Below are 23,847 nucleotides of genomic sequence, written 5' to 3'. Positions count from 1 at the left end.
AAAACACGAGCAGCGATCGACCCAAATCTCGAGATCCGAATACGGTCTGAGCTAAGCTACCGCTAACTAACCCCAAAAACTACAGAGCAAGCGTGCAGGTGAACAACCCAGTGTATATATCTATGTGTGTGTATGCGTGTATTTATATGACTGTGTGTGTGTGTGTGTGTGTGTGTGTGTGTGTGTGTGTGTGTGTGTGTGTGTGTGTGTGTGTGTGTGTGTGTGTGTGTGTGTGTGTGTGTGTGTGTGTGTGTGTGTATATGTGCGTGTGTGTATACGTGCGTGTGTATGTACATGTCTGTGTGGCTATTTGTGTGTGTGTGTGTACGTATATGTTTGTGTGGCTGTGTATGTGTGTGTGTAGCTATGTGTGTGTATGTGTGTGTGTATATGAATATGACTTAAGTGGCTGTATGTGTGCGTGTACACATGCGTGTATATGTATGTGTGGCTAGGTGTGTGTGTGTATGTGTAACTATGTGTGCGTATGTGTACATACATATATATATGTGTATGTGTGCTTGAAAGAGTGTGTGTGTATATGTCTATGTGGCTATGTGTATGTATGTGTATGGGAGTGGGAGTGTATGTGTGTGTGTGCGTGCGTGCGTGTATGTGTGCGTAAAAATCCTATCAAAGCTCCACCTGGAGTGTATCTATAGTGGGGGAGGGGGGGAGCAACCCCGCTACCCGCAAGACCAGGGGCCGACGAGGAAGAACCCGGAACCCAGGCCACCAGCAACCCCACAGAGGAGAGAAGAAGGCGGGAGGCAACCCACCGCCAGCGAGGCCCTCACCCTCCAGGCCAACGACCCCCACCCGGCAGGGGGCCAGCCTGCCCGGAGAGACAGAGCCGCCCCGGCCGCCGACGCGGGCAGGTGCACCCGCCCCCACGAAAGTGGCCCTCCAAGACCAGAGGGGTGCCCCACCGCGGAGGCAGCGGGGGGGACCGGAGACGGGCCCGGAGAGAGGGAACCCCCCAACAGGACGACACCCGCGCGGGCCCAACAACGGAGGGCCCCAGACCCAGGTATCCCATTCATTCATCCATTCACCTATCCGATATCTAAACTAATAATAATATAATATACTAGACACAATAATGATAATAAAATAATGATAATAATATAATAATATTAATAACCATCTTTGTATAACATAATATTAATACATTATTAAATTTTGTTGTCCTGCCAATGGAGGCCAAAATCCTCCATGGCAGGACTCTTCCATACCGCATTCTCACCGACAAAGACGCACAATCACGCACCGTTTCCCCCTCCCAGCACCGCCAGAAGGCACCCCAGGCTGCGCGGCGAGCCCCGCCAGGCCCGGGCATCGCGACCCACCTATCCCAGGCCGGCGAGGGAACGCGGGTGATGTGGGCCCCCCTCCCGACCCTGGTGTTGAGTGAATGTGATTAATGCCATAAAAACAGGGAGGGGGAGGACAAGGTATCAATTTGACACCGACCCTCCCCTCCCGAACTAAGTGTGCTTGTCAAATGTATTTATTAAGTAAAAAAACAGAATAACAGGAGCGCTGCTGGTGTCCCCACAACCACCGGTGCTCTTGCAATGGGTGCAACAGTAATCTCAAAAGGAAAAAATGCAGGCACTCTGGTGGCTTGAAAAAATTAAAAAACCTTTATTGGACTGGGTTACATACTAAAAAGGGTGTCTTTTTAGTATGTAACCCATGAGGCGGGGAGTGCCGGGCCACGCGGGACAATGCCCCCCACGACCCGGACCCCCCGCCCCTTCGCCTATGTGCGTATGAATCGTGTAGGGGGGGAAGGAGGGGGAGCAGAGGCTGAAGCCAGGAGGCAGGACCAGCAGAGCCGGCCCTGGAAGGACGCCCACGCTCCCCCACCGGCCATCCAGTTGACAGGGGCCGGCCCTCCGAGCCGGGCCAGGGGCCCACCGTACCTCCACGGGCGCCCCCGTGGCGGCAATCCTAGAACCCGGTGGTGGACACCGGAAGTAAAGAATGCCGTGAGTCTAATCCTGAACTCTTAGTTGATCTACTCTGAGATCGGAAACTCTGAGTTTTCAGTTCCGGAACAGCTGATTTGAGTTAATTTACTCAATTCTAAGTAGTTTCACCTGGAGTTAAGCGCGTGCACCACAACTATAAAAAGCCAGCATCAATGGAGCCCCGATTCGACGAGTCACCATGGCAACGGGAAAGAGGAGGTCTGCTTTTTTCACCCGAATGGAATTAGAGATTTTAATGCACGCATATGGTGAATTTGAACATGTTTTTTGAAAAAAGAGTAACACCGCAGCAGCTGCAAAGGGGAGAGAGGCGGTGTGGGAGAATATTGCTGCTGCTCGGGTCAATGCGTAAGTTTAAATGTAGTCCTTTGCAATCACAATAATATTACAGGGGAAAACTGCTTGAATTGTAGACTATTAATTTATTTCATTTAGGTGCAATCCCGCGGGGGGGAGGCGCACGTGGCAGCAGTTTAGGATGAAGCATAAAAACATTGTTCAAACAGGTAAGACTTCGACATAATCTCATAGGGGTACCTCATGTTTTACATTGTAAAGTAAATATTAAGTGGCTGTTTGACTGTGCAGTTGTTTTATCCCCAACATAATGCTGTTTTCACACACATAAATGTCTTATCTATATCATGTTCTGTTAAATAATTAAGCCTATTTAAACTAACACAGACTTCTACTCAGCCAACAGAAGGAAGGCAGAGGTGGCCCTGCACCGCCACCTCTAACGGAGGCAGAGGAGCAGGCCCTAAGCCAGAATGCAGGAAGGCCAGTGGCTGAGGGAATCCCTGGAGGGAGCTCATCCTCTGAGGCCACCCCCCAAGACACAAGTGCCTTCATAAAATGGAATATGCCTATATATCTTATTTTGAGCCTATTTATTTCCCTTTCATGTCTTTTTTTTTCTTTTGTCCCAACATGGTGCTATCTGCCTGGTGGAGCCCCCTCAAGCCACAACAGACCTTGTAACTGTAAGTAGGTAATACTCCAAAGATTTTGCCAAATGGTGGTTTAAAGTATACTGAAACATATCACTCATCTAGGATGAAGAGGATGAGGAAACAATGTCTGCTGCCTTTACAGAGGTGAATCCAGAAAGGCCTAAAGAGGTAACATCTTGATATGTTACTGATAGTTCTTTTCCATTCACATTTCTTAACATTCTGGTGGAATATAGAGTGTGACATTTAGTCTACACTGAAGTATTAACACATTTTCATCCTTTTTAACAGAGCATGGCTGGGCAGCAGCAGGAGCGTCCCTCAACTTCCACTGCACAGATTGACACAGTGAGATAGATGTTCAATAAACACCAGAGGTTCATTCTGTGGAATTCATGTGCTACTGTATAATTTAATGTCCTCCTTATGTATTTCCAGTTACCAGTAAAAGAAGTTTACAAGATTCACCTGATTTTAAAAGATTAAAAAAAACAGATAAATAAATTATATACTTGGACAGCCAGATTAGGAAGGCAGATCTGGAAATTGAAATACTGGGGCACAAGTTAGAGGTGGGTGCACGGTCACATGTGAATTATGTTAACTGTTGGAATGTTAACAATTGGAAAGATTAAAAAAAAAAACTATCTTTTGTATTTGTAGGAAATAAAGAAGACCAAGTGAAATGTGCATTATGTCTTTATTTGACTGCTGCTGTGGTGGTGGTGATGATGGTGACTTGATCTTGGAAGTGATCTTGGCATATGGCGTCTCTGACTGCTCTACCATCCTGGATAGCTGGCAGCTGGATGGAGTCGTCATCATCAGGGGCTTCAATTTGTAGGGCAGGGTGTTGTTCTCCTCTAATAGTGGCAATATTATGAAGAACAACACATGCCACAATAATGTCACAGGCCCTCTCAGGGGTCACCCTGAGGTGACGTAGGCACTGGAAACGGGCTTTCAGCAGGCCTATGGTACGCTCCACGCGGGCTCTCGTCCTGCGGTGAGCCCGGTTAAAGTTCTGTTGGGGGCCTGGTTCAGGGTCAGGGTAAGGGGTCAGCAAGCCAGGTTGGCATGGGTAACCCTTGTCACCCAGCAGAACGCCATCAAACTCTCCTGTAATGTATAGTGGATATATTAGTGTATTAAAGGAGGGAGACAAGTGAATTATATTGTGCAAATCTTTAGGCTGCTTACCATCCTGCAGTCTGTTGCTCAGGTTACACTCACGATATATCCGTGAGTCATGAACAGACCCAGGCCACTTGGCCTCCACATTGGATATGATGTATCCAGCATCACATATGATCTTGACAGTGCAGAGAGTGACAGGTGTTAGTTGAACTATGATGCATTCTTAACATTTTGAAACGTTAGTCAATCTACATGTACCTGCACATTTATGCTGTGAGTAGACTTCCTATTCACATAATCGGCTTCATTATGTGAGGGAGCTGTGATTGGGATGTGTGTGCCATCTATGCAGCCAATCACACTGGGAAATCCTAAAAGAAATTAAAATTACTAATTCCAGTCTGAGGTTGCAGCACAATGTCATTAACAGAATATAATATAAAAATCTCTACATCATTCACCTGCAATCCTGTGGAACTCTTCCTTGATGGCTTGGACAGGTTTATGTCCAGGGAAAACCACAAAGATGGATAAAAGCCGTTTCAGGGCGAGGCACACTTTTCTGACCGCCCTGCATACAGTTGCCTTGCTCAAGTGCTCTGCATCTCCGACATTGTACAAATAACGTCCATTGGCAAAGAAACGCAGCGCAACACACAATATCTGGTGGGATGTGAGAGCATGACTGCGACTGGTTATGTTACAAATGTGAGGACGGATTAGGTTGTGGATGTAGTTGATGGACTGTGATGTGAAACGGTACCGCTCAAAAAGAAACTTGTCTGGAAATGAGAGAACATCGATACGCGGTCTGATAACAATCTCCCGACGAATATTTAATTCTCTGCGCAATAATGCTGCACCTTCATCAATTGGGTCTTCAAGAAAAGGACATGCCATGTTCGTGACAATGGACTTATACTGTCTGACTCTGTTTTTAATGACAGACGGCAGAACTTTTCCAAAACTCGCCTGCTGACTGAATGAATGAGGAAATCAAATGTGCGTGTGGATCTGAAAGAGGGCGGACACAGAGAAATTCCAGGTTCATTGAGTCTGTTACTATGGTAACTGGCCGAGAGCTTAAGTTACCTCCCTTTGTGAAACAGGCTAGAGTTACTCCTCCTTCTCTGGTTTGAGTTACCTCCCTTTGTGAAACGAAAAACAGTTCCCCTCGTTTCAGGGTTAACAGACTCAGAGTTTTCACTAAACCTGCTTTGTGAAACGGACCCCTGAGCGACGAAGATCCTCCTCTGCAGTATCCTTATCCTTTATCTGTTCAGAGTCTCTGTCGTCTAGAGGCGTCTTTGCTGATGCTTCCATGTTGTGAAGAGGTACCACAATCCTTGACCATCACAGAGCTATAAAGGAATGAAATAAAACAAAGTTACTCTTACTACATGCATACAAGTTTCATCCAACTCAAATACAGGCCGACACAGCAGCTTGCTGGGTCGGCAAAACCTTTAACCACAATACATGACAGTAACAGACAACCAAACTCAATATAAACATAAATATGGCATACAAAGAAAACAAACCTTGTGCCCCTTATCAGCCACGTGCTTTTTGTGTCGGTTAGGCACACTTTAGCACTCCCGACACTAGTTTAGTCTTGCAGAAAACGTTTCTACAGCCGTTAAACATTAACGTTAAAGACCGGAGCGCTGATGTTTAAGCGGCTGCAGTTTGTGCCTGTACTGCGTTCGCGTCCGTTCGGGTCCCACAAGTTCTTGGCGAGACGCCTTCAAAATAAAAGCAGTAAATATCGGTCTTAATATATAACAAAATAAAAGCCTGGCTCCAAACAACGCCAATAACAAAAAAACAAAAACACATTTACAGAAATACTCATATTAAAGGTAATTTACATATATATATATATGATGTGTGTGTGTGTGTGTGTGTGTGTGTGTGTGTGTGTGTGTGTGTGTGTGTGTGTGTGTGTGTGTGTGTGTGTGTGTGTGTGTGTGTGTGTGTGTGTGCGTGTGTGTGTGTGTGTGTGTGTGCTGTCAAGCGATTAAAAAAATTGAGCGATTCATTAATTAAGATCTGTAATTAATTAATTCAATTACCGTAATCGCTTTTTTAATCTCACCTAAAAATTGCTGAGAAAAGCCCTCAACCAAGCCAAGTTTGAACATGCCAGACAGGGAATTTGTTTTCGTTTTTTTTTTTTCGCTCACTGAACCCAGATTTAAATAGTTACAAACAGTAATAGACAAATGGCTCTTATTAACATATATACAATTTAAAAGTGAAAGGTGCAGCAGTATGAGGTAGTCATGGTTATTGAAAGGTGCATTGTTACAGCATATGATTGTGGTTATTATTATTATTATTATTATTATTATTATTGCACTGTGGTTGATTACTCTAGACTCTATGAGTGATGAGAGTTCATCACTCAACTTCAACCGAATTAAAACCTAAAAGAGTTCTACACTGCATGAGTCTTTTGCATTTCTGTGAGGAAGACGCTCAGAAGAATTAGTAAATAATGCTGAAGAGTGAAACTCGTCAGCTGAGTCTGATCATTGCTCAGGGGTCATGTCCTCAGTCTCTGGAAAGCGCCTAGAGACAACTTCTGTTGTAATAGACAAATTGAATTGAAAAATCTGGTCACACAGAATAGAAGACAAACCAGGATGTGCTCTACAACCATTATGGTGTAAAACATCCGTCGGTAGTGCTTATTTCTACAGATTGTGAATGTTTTCATCCCAGTTTACTTCATTTGCATAGCAACTATTTATTTTGGCCCAGCTGCCTCAACTCACTGTCTAGGCCGGATTGTCCATATACTGAACCGGGCAAGCGTCCAGGGGCAGCAGCCAATGAGGGGGCACCAAATAAAATGACTAACTGGACAATATGTCATATTTTGTTATTTTCTTTATATATTTGCTGGAAGAGGAGCAAACAGGTACAGCAGTAACCAATGATATAATACATATACATGATAATAATAATAATAACAATAATAATAATAATAATAATAATAATAATAATAATAATCATCATCATAATCACAATAATCATAATCATAATAAAAAGAATTGCATTTAAGTGAGTGCCCAACAACTTAACAACCTTAAATCTAACAGCCTACACATTGCTATTTTATTAATGAGCTGTTCCCTACCTTCACATCAGCTCATTCAGTAGGCCTGTTTGATTGTTAGTCATATCCTCTAATAGTTTTACATGTAGTCCTCAGACAAGCCATATATGATGGAAATGATGATAGTTAACATGTGGTGTTACATTGGCTAATGAGTTTTATTCTGATTGGAGCATCAGTGTAGTATGATGTTTGTAGACTCATGTCTATCTGTGGTGTTACTCTTAGTTGGTTGCTTGTCTTACATTTATTTGTAGTATGAGTGTTGAGTATGTACTTCAGCAATACGTTCATGTAAATCTATGGTCTTTATAACCATAGTAAATTTCAATTTTTTACCGTAAAATGTGGGAGGGGGGGGCAGGGGCGTCAATTGGGTATGGCAAGGTATGGCAGCCGCCACACCTTGGCTTCAAGGGAAAATGTAAATGTTTGTTTTTTAAATACATTTATGGAATTACTCTGTGTCTATTTGTATTGATTATTCTATTACTTAATACATATAGAATAACTACAAATGCAAATCAGAACAACATAATTGATTTCACTAGTTATTATACACTGCAAAAACTCAAAATCTTAACAAGAATATTTGTCTTATTTCTCGTTAAAATGTCGAATTTTTAGTAAAAAAAAATCTCATTACATTTAAGACAAGACTCAAAAACAACCATTTTCACCTGTTTCAAGTAGATTTTCACTTAAAATAAGTGGAAAAATCTGCCAGTGGAACAAGATTTTTTTGCTTGTAATGAGAACATAAATCTTGTCCCACTGGCAGATTTTTCTACTTATTTCAAGTGAAAATTTACTTGAAACAGGTGAAAATGGTCAAATAACAAGTTATGTTTCTGGTGATGACTCTTGTTTTAAGTGTAATGAGATTTTTTGACTAAAAATGAGACATTTTAACTAGAAATAAGACAAATATTCCTGGTAAGATTTTGAGTTTTTGCAGTGAGCAAGACTGCATTTGAAAAAATTCCAATTTTCTTGACCACACAGATTAGCTCCATAGCAGACTTCTGTGATGAGTATTTGATGTGTTGATTGATACTCTAGTTAAGTTCTGTGACTTGTAACCTTGCCATACCTTAGCTTCGACTGAATTGACGCGACTGGAGGGGGGCACTTCAAGTGTGGCCACCCTGGGGAACCACACTGAGTTAATCCGGCTGCTGCATGAGTTTTCCAGAGATTGTTGATGTCTCTCCCAGGGGGCGTGGCTCTCCGGGGGCGTGGCTACCTGCGTCACCGCCTCTCCATCTTCCTCCTGCTCATTCAGTCTTGTCTGTTATTATTAGCTACACATTCACAGCATTTAAAGCTTGCATCTCTGTTGGGGAAGCTGGTTCTGCATAACTTGTCCTGCCGTGGTCATGGACAAGGAATATTACACCGGTGGAGGAGACTGGGACCCATCGGACGACGCTCCGGTGAGACTTGTTGCTGTTTCACCGCATCCACCGCTAGTTAGCAAATTTAGCTTAGCCGAGCTGCAGGCTAAAGGCTGATTTATGGTTCCGCGTTACACCTACGCAAACGTTGCGCGTCGCCGCGTACCATACGCCGTAAGCTTCGGCGTAGGCTCTGCGTCGATTTAACTCAGAACCATAATTCAGGCTTGACAAACTGCTCTTTTGGCTTATTTGTCACGTTTTACTGCAGCTTTCAGTATCTGTGTTTTATTTATGTCACAAATTTTAAGTAAATGTTATTAGTTTAGCGTGAAATTAGAACTCCCAAATGAAGTTTGGTGCTGGTTGGATGTCAGAAGCTGTACTCACTTCAAAACTTTAGTTTATCGTGTTAAATACAGGAGCAGCCACACGGTGTGGGGTAATATCAACCTCGGAACTTTCAGATGTATTTTCCTTAATGTTTTTATTATGCTTAAAAACAAAGGAACGCTTTAAAACACACCAGATCTCAATGAGAATAAAAGTCTGGCTTTCTAGGCAAGTTTCTTTGTATAGCACAATTCAACACAAGGTCATTCAAAGTGCTTTACATCAACATTAAAAGCAGAAAGACACAATTAAACAGTAAATAACAAATACAATGATAAGAAAAGAGGTAAAATAATAAAAACCACAAGTACAGCAGGTAAGTATTTGAATTAAAGGTGACCTATTATGGCATTTAATGTATATTTTAAACAGGCCTTGAATGTCTTAAATACAAGCTTTTGATTGTTTTTTCTACATAAATCAGAAATTCAGCCTCTGGGCCATGTCTTTATTTTTACCGCTTCTAAACTCCTTCTCTATGAGGGATTCTGAGGGGCGGGGAGGCTGTTATAATGAGGCTCTGTGCTGATTGGCTGCCTTAAGGACGTGTAGCAGGGGAGGGCACAAAGCCTCTCTCTCTGGGTTAGAAGAGCAACATGGGACACTATTAAAGCGTGTCCCATGCGAGCGAGCGTCAGCGACCAAATCAATTCCATTGCTTTATTTTTTTTGTATTGGACTGTCCTAACTGGCCACGAGTTTAACGGTTTCAGTGTGGACAGAGAGCGTTCGATGTCACGCAGCTTGACCGATAGTCGGACGCTCGCATGCAGTTATGACACGGTGTAAACGACTCCCTGGGATCTTAAAGCCTGAATTACGGTTCTGCGTTAAATCGACGCGTAATGCAGAACCATAAATCAGCCGTTAGTTCCCTTCATTTCATTTCTTATGTTACAAGACAAATGAATCATGTTAACTGTAAAGAAATCACAACACTGAATGTTCACAAATGGCAACTTTATTGTTAAAAAAAATAAAATAACATTTGTACACATTATATACACCACTTATATACACCGTACACTGTTTATATACACCAAGTTGTATATAAATAACTTTTATGCACTAACTGATTAACACCCACTTTTGCTTCTTAACTAACTAGATCAATATCCCAGAAGTTTAATTGACTTGATGTTGTACTGGGATTTAAAAAGTGTTTATTTATTTTTTAGCAGTGTGCATTGGCTCATACTGACTTTTTATTATATGTTTTACAAAAGTAAAGGTCCATGTTTGCCCTGTCATTGTGATGTCATCATATTGAGATATTGCATGGAAAGTGTACAGGACTGTCTCAGAAAATTAGAATATTGTGATAAAGTTCTTTATTTTCTGTAATGCAATTTAAAAAAAAAAAAAAATGTCATACATTCTGGATTCATTACAAATCAATTGAAATATTGCAAGCCTTTTATTATTTTAATATTGCTGATTATGGTTTACAGTTTAAGATTAAGATTCCCAGAATATTCAAATTTTTTGAGATAGGATATTTGAGTTTTCTTAAGACATTTTTGTTTTTGTAATTGCATTACAGAAAATCACAATATTCTAATTTTCTGAGACAGTCCTCTATATACATGTAGTATTAAGCTTGCATAAATTCAGTTACGGAGTTGCCATCTACCTTTTTAGTGGCTTTAAATCTAATAAAGGTTTCATCATTGGAGTATGATATAGATTTACTGCTCTCCATAAAATTGCATGGTAAGATGAAAGATCATGATTAGAAAATATGTGGGGGATTTGTTTTGAGTTTAGATATAGTTTAGTAAACTAGTATTAAAGGTTGGCAATTAATTAATGGAAATTTATATCTCATGTCATTGTTGGAAATTTGTACAAGAAATGAATCATGGGTACATGGTATAATTTACTGTTATATAGTGCTCAAACTACCTGATTATACTTCATTCAGATTCAGATTCAGAAAACTTTATTCATCCCCGAGGGGCAATTGCAGGACAATTGAGCAGCAAGATGTTGAAAATCTCAAATAGAACAAGAATAAAGTAGAATAAAAATGAACAGGGCATGTCTCCTTATGTACAAAAAAAATATATATAAATATACGAATGTCAGAAAAATCTACAGCAGAGTGACTGTAGTGGTATAAGTAAAAATATGAAGTAAAAATATGAAGTATAAAGTGTCAATGCAAAGTGTATACAGAGAGTTCAAGCTCGCTTGCTTTATTTTGAACTTGATCATACCATCTTAAATATACATCTGCCAATGTCACTTTCAGGAGGATGGTTACGGGGATGGAGAAAATGATGGGAAAACCCAGGAGGATTGTCTGCAAAAATTTTCCAGCAGAGATTACATCATGGAGCCTGCAATATTCAACACACTCAAAATGTGAGTTTGTTTCCAAAATCAGAAAACATTTTATCTATCTGTGGAACATGCAAACATGTCTTCATGATAACAAGATATCTGTGAGAATTTGCATCAGCAAAAAACAAAAGTGCTTTGAATGATATCCATAATATATATAGGTTCAACGCCATCATGTTGTTGTAGGTATTTCCAAGCGGGTGGATCTCCAGAACATGTCATCCAGCTTCTCTCTGAAAACTACTCTGCTGTTGCTCAGACTGTTAATCTGCTGGCTGAGTGGCTCATTCAGATGGGTAAATAACAGACCTATTAATGTCATCTTTTTTTTTTTTTTTTAATTCTAGAAAGCTCTCTTCTCAACCAGCTAGTGTGTGCCTCATTAATCTGTAATGGCATTGTTTTGGTTGCAGGTGTGGAGCCTGCTCAGGTCCAGGAGCGAGTAGAAAATCACCTCAAAAGTCTCTTGATAAAGCACTTTGATCCCCAAAAAGCAGATTCCATCTTCACTGTTGAGGGAGAGGTAAGTTTTGATTTCTGAACATGCATAACAATTAAAGTTGCCTTTACCTTGCACAATTTTAGACAGGGATTGCTGACCGGTTGGAAGCAAATTATTGATTGGTTAGGAGTCACCAGCTGACACTCAGTCATTATGTGTAAACAACTCAGATGTTCATCAAAGAGGCTTGCTGACACATATCTCAGCCATCGCTAAAGGATATCTAGCATGTTGAATATCTAAAGCCTTGGGGTGACTTCTGACTGGACCTACATACAATTATAGAGCATTGCATGAGATGATGTCACACTGAGGAAGGTATACCCACAAAGCAAGGTAGGGAAGCTATTATTGAACAAGATCCATCAAGCCATACTGCAATACAATCAGAAACACCACAAAGTTAGGTTTTTACCATCTTAAGAATATAGCCAGAGTCCGCCCGTTTCTGTCTCTGGCCAGCACAGAGGTGCTAATGCATGCTTTTATTTCTAGCAGGTTAGATTACTGTAACGCCCTGCTTTCTGGTCTTCCCAAAAAGAGTATGTCACAGCTCCAACTGCTCCAGAATTCAGCAGCACGCGTGCTGACGGTTGACCAGAAGGCGGGCTTACATTACACCAGTTTTAGAATCGCTGCATTGGCTCCCTGTACGCTTCAGGGTCGATTTTTTTTTTTTAAGGTTCTTTTACTTGTTTTTAAGTGTCTTAACGGCCTTGGCCCTTCTTATCTCTCAGACCTGCTTTTACTATATCGGCCCTCGCGGACCCTGAGATCTCTGGTACTGGTCCTTTTATCTGTTCCCAAAGTTAGAACGAAAACCTTTGGTGAAGCTTCATTTCACTTTTATGGCCCACGCCTGTGGAACTGCCTGCCGGAGGAACTCAGGGCCGCAGAGACTGTCGATGCTTTTAAAGGTCGGCTCAAGACTCACCTTTTTAAATGAGCTTTTAACTGAGTCTCCTTTTACTTGTTTAGCACTACTTACTCATTTTTTCCTTTATGTCATTTTATTCCTCTTAAGTACTTATTTATTTTCTTACTTATTTACTTATTTATTTTTTAATGTTGCTTCTACTGCCTTAGTGCCCATAAGTTATCTTTTATATTAACATTCATTTATGCAGTTTTTAGTATGTTTTACACTCCTTTTAGTTCTGTTCATATCTTGTTTATTGTCTCTTAGTTTTCAGCTCCAGTGTTCTCCTCATGGGGCCCTCCACGCCCGGGAGCTTGGTCCGCCTACGCGGGGCTGTCCTGGCCTGGATAGTTGGGGGTCCTGCTCCAGGGCTTTATAGCCGTGGTGTGGGCCCCTCTCTGTCTGGGTCCGGGTGGTCTCTGCGGCGGCGTCCCCTGTAGTCGTGGGCTTGGACGGCTCTCGGTGTGGATGGCTCCCATAGGATGGTGTTTCCTCACTTGGTCTATCGGTGCTCAGCCATACTCCATTTTTATCACAAGGGTGGGGGTGCCGGGTGTGTATGTGTGTGTTTGTCGTATGAATGAGGGTACGTGGAGTGGGGGGGTCAAGGGAGATTGTTTCTTTTTATGTATTAATGTAAAGCACTTTGTGTTGCACTCCAGCTGCATGAAAAGTGCTATATAAATAAATAAAGTTTAAGTTTACAAGCAAGCAGCTCCCTTTATTTACATTTAACAAAATATTTTTTTGTGTGTGTGTTAATCCATGCTGTTACATGTTCCTTTTCTTTTAACTTTAGTGTTCTCAACAAATCATCACACAAACTGCTTGCACCACTTGCTTCTTACCTCATTTTCAGCACGTGTTTTTTTGATAAAATATGATTTGTGTGACTAGGGTACTGTCAGATTAGGTGTGACCTCATCCAACCCTGTTGTGATCAGTCATGTAGTGTGAACACCACTATAACTTAAATCCAGAAAGAAAGCGAGCCATGTATCTGAGCTGCACAACCATCTGCTGATGCTGAATTGTACTGTGAAAATGATGACGAGCCCTGAGCATGTCTGGCTCATTTTTTGACTACCACATATAATGCAAGTGAAGTTTCTATGAACCAAATTGATCCAGTCTGCTGTGATTTTAGACTCCTGCTTGGCTCGAGCAGATGATAGCACACACAACCTGGAGGGATCTCTTCTATAAGCTGGCGGAGGCTCACCCAGATTGTTTGATGCTCAACTTCACTGTAAAGGTACAGTATTGGAGTCAGCATTACCTCAGTTATTGTATCATGTACAATGAAATGAAGTGCAGTGCAAGACTACAAAAGCAGATAAATATCCTGTTAGAATACTAATTTTTTTAAGCTGGGTTATTAAAAATAAAGTAGAAAGATAGTGAGAGTGCTGAGTGACCGGGTTGGGACATGTCCTTCAAGATCTTATGGGCTTTCTAGGGGCGTTTGTAGCATTAATTTGTTGATTTGTCCCAAATGGGAGGATATGCTAAGGATATTTATGTTCTCGATTGGTTTATTTTTCCTGGAATTAGTAAGGCTTTCTAGTCTTATTTATTTGCAGCAGTCTCAAATAAATGAAATCAGTTATTTCATCAACTAACTTAACTGTCTTTTAGTCATATGTAGTTCTTATCTATTATAGTAATTTCAATCAATCCAATATTTTTCCTTGAACATGAAAAATCTTTTTAATTGAACCTTTTAGAATATTCTATTTGGGGAAAAAAAGAAAGAAGAAATTATTGACATTTCAGTACTGTAAACTACAGATGACAATTTTCAATATCATGGTTTTTCCTCTTTGTTTGTTGTTGTTTTTATAGCTTATTTCAGATGCTGGTTACCAAGGAGAGATCACCAGTGTGTCTACAGCATGTCAGCAGCTGGAGGTTTTTTCCAGGGTGCTGAGGACATCTTTGGCTACATTACTTGATGGTGGAGAGGAAAACCTAGAGAAGACGCTACCAGAGTTTGCTGTGAGGGTTCCCCTGTCTCTCTCCATTACCTTTGGCAGTTGCTTGTGATTTAACAGTCTCTTCATAGCACCGGATCACTGTTTCTTATTACATGTTCTTTGCTACTGATTCAGGGGACTATCTGATCCTAGTTCTTTTAGACCTAACAGCCATCTTTTGACACCGTAGCTACAACCTTTGATAGCTCTGAACCTTTTGAATTTTAATGAAAAGAAGATGGATGTTATTATTTTTTTCATCTCGGTGTCACCAGTGTGTCTTCTTGTATGGATTTGGCCTTTGTTAAAGTATGGAAAGCCTACTGTCACAACCCTGGGATTTAGGCTGCTACAAACTGCACAGTTTTTGCAGTCTGATAATATCATTACCACTCATACTGTACAACTTGATTCTGCTTGATCTTGGGTAAGACATCAAGAGCGGTGCGTACAGACTGTACGATGATGCTGCCTTTAGTCATAGAGTACGACCTGATGCAGCTGGATGTAGTTTGCATAATCAGTATGCGAAGTGATAAACGAAAAAAGAGTGACAATAAACCGCTCTGTCGTAGCTTTTTTGTGTGCCTAAAATGTACAAAAAATAATTGTCAAAGGAAAACATGTTCCTGGTTGGAAGAGACCAATTTTGGATGTAGTGCTGCAATGAACAAATGGAAGTAGTCGATAAAAATCAATGAAATAATTAGTTATCAAGGAATTTGATTATCGACTATTAGTTGGTAACATCATCATACGTCTGTTTCATGTTATGGATTGGAAATTACAACAATAGTGATGGTGAGGATGTTCATGTTTCTTTTAATGACATCACTCAATATAACAGCTTAAAATGTTTAAAAAAAAATTAACATTGACTCTAAATACATGTGTAAATCTTGTCTGTAGACATACTTATGAACAGCAAAGTTTGTTCATCACACAAGTTTAAATATGTCACGTTTTTGAGTGAAGAAATCATTGTCAATGTTTTCATGTTGATTTGCACATAACATTAACACTCTTAAGCTAACTTTAAAACCTAATAGCTAAATAAAGTGGTTTAAGTTATTGCGCGTTTCATAATCCAATTAGTCATTTACCGGTAATCGTTTCAATGGTCGATAGATTTATTGACGAAAAGAAATAGCCTTTAGTTTGCAGCCCATTTTTGCAAAGAGACTGCGTCGTACAGTGTGACGAGACCCAGGCTGCAAATATTAACGTTATGTACGACAACCTGCATCATCTTCAGAATTTTTAATTCCGTTTCTCACTAAATGACACCAAATCTGATTCTTTCTCAGAGTCTGATATGGTTTAGTGGTTCAATGTTGTCTTTTTTTTTTTTTTTTTTTTTAAGGAATTGCGCTGGTTTGCATTAATACATCATTTCAAGCTGTATTTTAATTGGCTGGTCAGTAATTGGAGTAATATCATATTGGGCAGTCTTTGGTGACGAGACGAGTTTGATAGTGGTCGTGGCATCATTCTTATTGTACAACATGAGACAGGCGACCCGGGCATCGCATAACGAATATTTTCACGGTTCTTTCACAAGCAAGCCATCTTTCATCTGAGATGACCAAAAATCGCTACAGTGTGTAGGAGCCTTTAAGATGGACACGGTTTTAGATGGCCAGGGCAGTGGTGAAATCAATCTTTTTTCCACTGAGGCACTTGGCAAAGATTAGAAACATTTTGTCAAAGGATTCCTTTATAACAGTGATCCATGTCTTTTTTACAACTTGGCTGGATTACTATAATTATTTGTTTGTTGCCGCTAGCTAGTCCCCTCTGTCTCATATTCAGTTGCCGCAAAATGCTGCTGTTGGTAAGCAACAGTCTGCAGTTGATGAGCAACGATCAAATTCAGATCAATTGGCAAAACTAGTTGACTTCTTCTTGGTCTTACAGCTGCAGCAACACATACAATACATCGGTAGGTGTCAATAACAGTTACCATCTCCTGAATGTTTATTATTGAAGGTATTTTACTTTCAGTTTTTTGTCAAACTAGTTAGTAATTTTAATTATCAGTATATTTTGTGTTGCAAAATCAGTCTTAAAACATCCTTGAGTTGTTCCCTCTTCTCTCTCTTTTAGAAAATGGTGTGTCATGGAGAGCACACGTACCTTTTTGCCCAGGCAATGATGTCCATCCTCGCTCAGGAGGAACAGGGCGGTTCAGCTGTTCGCAGGATTGGCCAGGAGGTGCAGAAGTCTGCACACGAGAGGTATCGTTTCTTTGTAACGCAGTGACAACTACTAGCTAGATATGGGTTATTTTTTTGTCTGAATCAATTGTCCTTAGTTGACTGTATGCATTTACAGAGGGAAAAATTAGATTGGTTTATTTGAATGAACTTGAAATCTTGGGAAACCAGGAATCCTTTCAAACAGTGTTGGTGTCAGCAATTACTTTTAATTTGTTTAATATGTCACAGAGGTCACGATGCCAGCCAGATAACCCTCGCGCTCGGTACAGCAGCTGCCTACCCTCGAGCCTGCCAGGCGCTTGGTGCCATGTTATCCAAAGGAGCCCTGAATCCTGCCGATATCACAGTTCTCTTCAAGATGTTCAGCAGCATGGACCCTCCTCCCGTTGAGCTGGTGGGAGAGTGGAGAGTCTTTCATTAAGTTTATAGTCACACCATTATAGCAAATTAATCAGGTTTCTTGTCTTTTAGATCAGAGTGCCTGCCTTCCTTGACCTGTTCATGCAGTCGCTGTTTAAACCTGGATCAAAAATCAACCAGGACCATAAACATAAATACATCCATATCTTGGCCTATGCTGCCAGTGTGGTGGAGACATGGAAAAAGGTACAGGACATATTGATGTTGTTTTCATTTTTATTCTTGAAACCTGCTATTGCAGCAATGTCAATTTAATAACTTACATTCGGAGTAGTTTGCGTCGGTTGTCTCGTAGTTTCAGACATAATATGGCCTACTTGGCAATTGTGTTAATTGACAGAATTTATTTGATTATTTCTTTATGCCCTTTTATTACATCTCAACTGAGTCCCCAAATTAATTTTTTATCTATTTTATTCAAATCCAGAACAAGCGGGTCAACATCAATAAAGATGAGCTGAAGTCAACCTCTAAAGCCATAGAGACTGTTCACAACCTCTGCTGCAACGAGAACAAAGGAGCTACGGAGTTGGTGGCTGAACTCGGCACCCTGTATCAGTGTATCCGGTGGGTGGCTTTTATTCATACATTTGTCTGTTTGTGGTTGATATTACGGTAAACTAAAAGAAAAGTGTGTTATAAATCATAGACTTTATCCCCAAAAAAAATAATCATGAAATGAATTAAAATCCCATTGTTCTTCGATATTTTACCCGGGAACTTGCACATGGATGTTGAGTATGTGGGCAGAGGAAATACATTAAAAAAATAAAATAAAAACGTGTTATAATATGATAAGTAAATCATTAGATGACTGTCTGCCATCAAACAAAATCTATTTTGTTCAAAAAATATTAAGTACAGTACATGAATTGATCAGTTTGTGGAGTGAGCGAAGTAATATGGTAAATACATTTTTTTTGGTTTTCTTTCGTTTTTACCATCTGAAAGATTAAATATCTGAAGAGTTTAGCACTGACAGTTTTCACCACATTTTTCTATTTATAACAAAAAAAATAAATAAATAAATTTAATTTCACCAAAAGGATTAAAAAAGGTCTCTTATCTCCTGTTCTTCTCCTGATATCCTGTATTCAGGTTTCCAGTGGTTGCTATGGGAGTTTTGAAGTGGGTGGACTGGACAGTGTCAGAGCCGCGCTACTTCCAGCTCCAGACAGATCATACTCCGGTCCATTTAGCGTTACTAGATGAGGTATGACATAAGTCAAGCTTTCATCTTCTAATTTCATTCCTTGTGAAGATTGCAGTGACATTCAGGTGTGAAATTTTCCCCTGCACAGATCTGTACGTGCCACCAACTTCTGCATCCACAGGTCCTCCAACTGCTCATAAAGCTCTTCGAGACGGAGCACTCTCAGCTGGACGTCATGGAGCAGGTGTGTGTCTGCGTTACTACCATCGCACTTTTTAACTGAAGTATGATCTACATGTGACTCATTGGTTTTGTGTCAACTCCAGCTGGAGCTGAAGAAGACTCTGCTGGACCGAATGGTTCATCTGCTGAGCCGTGGCTATGTTTTGCCGGTCGTCGGCTACATTCGGAAGTGTCTGGAGAAACTTAATACGGATATCTCCCTCATAAGATACTTTGTCACTGAGGTATCATCTGTTTTTGACCTTAAGTAGTGGTGATGGGGAAAGAAAAGAGGAAAGTAAGTTGCTTGGAGCATTTGGCAGCTCAAGAGAAAAAGATTGGAGTGTGCAAAATTACTACAAACAAGTGATAACGTTGCTCTGTAGTTAAGTGTGTAAATGGGTAGTTGTATGCCAACAAATATCCAAATAATATTGCAAACTTAATAGTACGACATCCTTTAAAGCAAAGCTCAGCATGATTTGTTTCTCTTCAAGGTGCTGGACGTGATAGCGCCTCCCTACACTTCAGATTTTGTGCAGCTCTTCTTGCCCATCCTAGAGAACGACAGCATCGCAGGAACAATCCGCACAGAGGGAGAACATGACACGGTGGCTGAGTTTATTGGTAAGTGAACTGCCAAATATTCAGTCTCCACAGTTTGGAGGCAACACACTTAACAGCATTCTGAAACAAGCCTCTACTTTCAATTAAATCTTTACAGAAAACAAAAAAGGAACACACTTTGTTAGGTTGAACAATTTGTCCTCCTTTTGAAGCAATAATATGTGATTGTTTTTCAGCACATTGCAAGTCAAATTTCATCATGATTAACTGACATGGAAAGGACGCTGAGCATGTTCATTGTGGGAGACAACCCAAAGAAGACGGAGGATGAAATCTGCTCGATCCTGACGTAAACCTTTTTGAAGTACCTGAAAGTTAACTGTTCCTCTGTTGAAATTAAACAGCAGCACAGTTACAAAACAAAGACTGGTCAATGGAGAGGCTTTTGATGATGATTTTAAATATTATTTTCTCATGTACATTTAATTTTATACTGCTTAATGCTGTTAAATAAAAGCTTTCAGATCTAATTTTGTCCGTTTTTTTTTTTTAATTAAATAACTGAAAACCTTTTATAAAGTGAGAAATGTTGCAATCAAGAACTCGGAACTAGGCATGAATGTTGACTTTGACGAGTTTGAGTATTCAGAAGCAGTGGCTGATTAAAAACCAAAGGGATACTGGGATAGGCTTCAAAGATGTTTATTTTTCTTCTGCTTTATAACCATGTCACCAGACAACGTATCTGCTTACAACCAGTCAGCCAGGATTCACATTTGTGCATTTTAGGTAACAGTTTTGATTTTTGTGCACTTTTAAGGTGAAACTTTTGTGGCTGGATCTAAATTGTTGGTCTGTTGATTTACTTCTACTGATCAACTGTCTCGCTTGTTGCAATCAGCAAACATTAGACCTACCCACTGCATACCATCAATGCATTGTGTGAATCCTGCTTGATACTCTTAAATTTTTATTAAAAAAAAAAAAAAAAAAAAAGCATCTTTCAAGTACTACTTGTATTATGATGCCTTTACTGGCACTGTGTGAAACAGATTTTTTTTTTTTTAGCAAAATACGAGGTGCAGATTGGTCAAATAGCAAATTTATAAAAGGCACATTTAAAAATCGTTCCCCAGCTCTGCAGTGCAATAATGTCAGTTATTCACCACATTTCATGCTTTGGCAGATAAGAATCTACAAAATAAAACTCAAAATCAACTAGCATTTGAATTAATCTCAAGTGCAGAAATCCTTTGTATTGATAGACATTTAAAAAAAAAAAAAATCCAAAAGTCTGCCGATTTCCCTGATGTAAAATGTGATCATTTCAATAATACAAGGAGTAGCGATATCCAGCGAGTGGACCTTGGCATCAAGTTAAAAAAAAAAAAAGAAAATTAAAAAAACCCATAGTATTCCCTTTTCTGCATGAAGATCTATATACATATATACTGTGTTTGTATATATATATTAAAAAAAAGGTTTCCTCCAACCTGAATGTTTAAGAAATAACAGTGAAATTAGTCATTTAAAGGTATCCTTTGGTGACAATTGGGTCTCCATACATGCAGTCCTCCTCCACCGCCAGGTTGTACTTGCTGCCACTTCCTCCCTTGAATGCGCTTGTCACAATCCTGAGCCAGCCCTTCTCACCCTGTAGGAGGATTTAATAAGACATTAATTTTATACAAATGACTTCAATAAATCATTCTAGGACATTTTCATTATCATATGTTTTAGTCGGCCGAGGACTCACCCAAGGCTCTCCCCAGGAGTTACGAACAACCCAGTATTCAACGCCATCCTCAACTCCCCATCCCGCCACTGAAATGATGTGGTTGATGAATGCTTCATCCTGGAATTCAGAGTAGATTCCTCCTGTGTACGCATCCAGCTTGTCTGTGGCCATAATCCCACAGCTGAGGAAAACAAACACCACAAAGTTACTTTTACATTCTGGTTAAGGGCGTGTGAGTCACTGAAAAACAGGTGCATTAGAACAAACACTTCAATAAATGCTTCAATATGTTTTCTCCACTAGACGGCGATATTTTAATTCATGGCCCAATATGACAGCTGTGTCAACTTTGAAAAAGGTTTAAATTAAAAATTGTGTTTGGGTTTATAGGTGGATGTACACTCCTGGTGATGTTTGCAAGCACATAAAAAAAAAACAACCCAAGCTGACCCAGTGTAGTAAAATTACACAAGAAAAATGACCAATTCAAACCTGATTGGGCCTCGAGCATAAATCTCTGCCATCATCTTCTCTCTCCCGCTGACAGCTCCGTAGTCTCCCACCTTCCACAGAGTGTAGTTCTTGACAATGTTGCAGACTCCAAAAGTGGTGCAGGTCCCACATTCATTAAAGGGCTTACACTCTTTAGAAAGACAAACAGAACACGTACACCTCAGGCTCGGAATGTGCAAACTTTCGTAGCCTTTACTCCGTGCCACTGCAGACTACTCACTCTGGTCTTTAGCCTGATAGTTGTTGCAGGTCTCATCTGGGATGCCATGTGTGTTGGCATACTCAAAAACGCCAGTGTGGTCCCCTCCGTGGCAGGTCCCGGCGTCCCCACAGTCAATCACATGCTGGACGGAGAGGTAGGCAGAAGGCCAGACTCCTTTTCGTTTAATGTTGATGCGATCTGAAGGGTTAATAATAATTATAGTTAGAAAGAAAAAAATATATACATATTCAGAGGTGTTAAGTAACAAAGTACAAATACTTCGTTACCTTACTTAAGTAGAAATTTTGGTTATCTATACTTCACTGGAGTAATTATTTTTTAGACGACTTTTTACATTTTCACGCAATTATCTGTACTTTTTACTCCTTACATTTTAAAAACAGCCTCGTTACTCTATTTCATTTCGGCCTTTAAAAAAAAAAATATCCAGTTAAATTGCTCCATCCGGATAGAGTGAATTTGGTTGTGGTTGTTTCAGATGTTCTTGTCCAGTTTTGTTCTTACATCCGTTCCCTCAGATTCCTGCAACTAAACTTGGATGTACATTCCAATAAAGATTAGGATAAATGATGACATGCCTCTGAAGTTTGACTTTTTGCACCATTACAATACTTATAGGCAACTAGTCATCATATCTCCTGCTCTCTGAAACACATGTTAATGCTCAATAGTACACATATATGGTTCTTTAATATATATGCATTATACTAAGATGCATTCATTTTCAATGGCTTTTGTCCTTAATGGCTTTCCCCCCCTTACATTACTTTTACTTTTATACTTTAAGTAGTTTTGAAAACAGTACTTTTATACTTTTACTTGAGTAAAAATACTTCAACTTCTACAGGAGTATTTTTAAACTCTAGTATCTATACTTCTACCTGAGTAATGAATGTGAATACCTTTGACACCTCTGTACATATTTACCATCAAAGCAAACACATTTATCAGTTTCTCTTCACAAAAGTCCGCTCTATGAGAGGGGGAAGTGAGATTACTGTGAATTTAGACAAAAGTCTTGTGATGTAGAACATCCAAACACAATGACTAAGCTTGTTCAGAAGTCCTGTATGACAGAACTAGTGTGAGGTTTACCTGCCATAGCACTGGTGCTGCCATGAGCCCAGCAGGAGCCGCAGTACTGGGGAATGTGCTGATTGCGGGTAGTGCTGACGTAGTTAGTGCCATTGATGTTCCTCCAGTCCCATGACTTTGGCAGATCAGACATATTTAAATACTCATGAGGTAGGGGTGCCGTTCTGTAAGCAGACACATCTTTAGTTACACGTTCTGCAGCAGCAACAGTCAGTGACACAAAGGTGCTTGATCGATCATTGTTGCAGATCCAGCTGGTCTTTTTTTATTTATTTTTTGCCTCAGGCCTACTATACCTTCCTCTAAGTATGGATGGGTTGTCCACATTTCCTTTAAAAAAATAAAAAGGGGGAAGAAACAACGTCTGGGTTCTCAGCTACAGTGTAATAATAGAAATGTGTCAATACTTTTGGCCCAGCCCTGTTTCACTTCTGTTTTTCTAAAATGTCTCTCTTAGTCAAGATACGAGGTGCAGAGGAACAGCAATACAGCATTTTGGCTTTCTCATCTCTGGCATCCAAATACTTGAGCTGGACCACAACGTGATACCAAGACAGTATTTTACGTAAATATGACTTACTCACCACCACAGTATTAGTAGTACGTGGATTTTAACTGATAATCAGCTCAACCAACATTGTGTCATTGCATAGCTGTTAGTATTTTATGTACTATTTTTATCTTATACATTTAATAAGCCCTGGTCAAACATGCTCAAGGCAACACATTCATATTGGTCTATATGTTAAAGGCACATTATGTAGCGAAGTGACTTTTGACCACACTGGGGCAGCTTATCACACAAAAGCTCATGAGCCAGCTCCAGCCCTAAAACAATGCAGTGCACCTCTTGTGGGACAAAGTGGTGTTACAAAATATGCAAGCCCATTCATTAGCTGGCAGTAGTTTTACAGGGCCTACGGTATATGCGTGTTATTCATATTTATATATTC

The 23,847-nt window shown here is 40.1% G+C and overlaps 3 protein-coding genes and 1 long non-coding RNA gene across 4 annotated transcripts in view; 2 read left to right on the top strand and 2 right to left on the bottom strand.

Annotated features, from left to right (window-relative positions):
* Positions 1 to 2,949: 2,949 nt before the first annotated feature.
* On the top strand, positions 2,950 to 3,298 carry LOC133449425 (uncharacterized). Its single transcript, XR_009783036.1, has 3 exons — positions 2,950 to 2,980; positions 3,053 to 3,118; positions 3,242 to 3,298. It is a non-coding gene; the product is annotated as an uncharacterized LOC133449425 (long non-coding RNA).
* A 344-nt stretch (positions 3,299 to 3,642) lies between these two features.
* On the bottom strand, positions 3,643 to 5,002 carry LOC133449424 (putative nuclease HARBI1). The gene is made up of 4 exons (XM_061728573.1): positions 4,549 to 5,002; positions 4,346 to 4,458; positions 4,151 to 4,262; positions 3,643 to 4,069 (listed from the first exon to the last, which is right to left on the bottom strand). The coding sequence occupies exons 1-4, from the start codon at positions 4,985 to 4,987 to the stop codon at positions 3,651 to 3,653; spliced, it is 1,083 nt and encodes a 360-aa protein (XP_061584557.1). The 5' UTR covers positions 4,988 to 5,002; the 3' UTR covers positions 3,643 to 3,650.
* A 3,507-nt stretch (positions 5,003 to 8,509) lies between these two features.
* Positions 8,510 to 19,849, top strand: nelfcd (negative elongation factor complex member C/D). The gene is made up of 15 exons (XM_061727468.1): positions 8,510 to 8,647; positions 11,256 to 11,368; positions 11,534 to 11,643; positions 11,761 to 11,870; positions 13,916 to 14,023; positions 14,614 to 14,766; positions 16,851 to 16,981; positions 17,192 to 17,357; positions 17,435 to 17,569; positions 17,811 to 17,950; positions 18,482 to 18,596; positions 18,685 to 18,780; positions 18,863 to 19,003; positions 19,256 to 19,385; positions 19,562 to 19,849. Exons 1-15 carry the CDS (start codon positions 8,591 to 8,593, stop codon positions 19,594 to 19,596), a joined length of 1,740 nt encoding a protein of 579 aa, XP_061583452.1. The 5' UTR covers positions 8,510 to 8,590; the 3' UTR covers positions 19,597 to 19,849.
* A 922-nt stretch (positions 19,850 to 20,771) lies between these two features.
* The window catches only part of ctsz (cathepsin Z), a 4,987-nt gene continuing 1,911 nt past the window's right edge, over positions 20,772 to 23,847 (bottom strand). Inside the window, exons 2-6 of the mRNA XM_061727469.1 lie at positions 22,895 to 23,058; positions 21,797 to 21,976; positions 21,556 to 21,706; positions 21,082 to 21,244; positions 20,772 to 20,979 (exon numbers count right to left, since the gene is read on the bottom strand). Of these exons, the coding sequence (XP_061583453.1) occupies positions 20,854 to 20,979; positions 21,082 to 21,244; positions 21,556 to 21,706; positions 21,797 to 21,976; positions 22,895 to 23,058 (784 nt within the window). The 3' untranslated portion in view covers positions 20,772 to 20,853. The remainder of the gene's footprint in view (positions 20,980 to 21,081; positions 21,245 to 21,555; positions 21,707 to 21,796; positions 21,977 to 22,894; positions 23,059 to 23,847) is intronic.

The sequence above is a fragment of the Cololabis saira genome, chromosome 8 (assembly GCF_033807715.1).
Source record: "Cololabis saira isolate AMF1-May2022 chromosome 8, fColSai1.1, whole genome shotgun sequence".
NCBI lineage: Eukaryota > Metazoa > Chordata > Actinopteri > Beloniformes > Belonidae > Cololabis > Cololabis saira.
The sequence above is the reverse complement of the archived record's forward strand: the minus strand, read 5'-3'. Positions and strand labels throughout refer to the sequence as shown.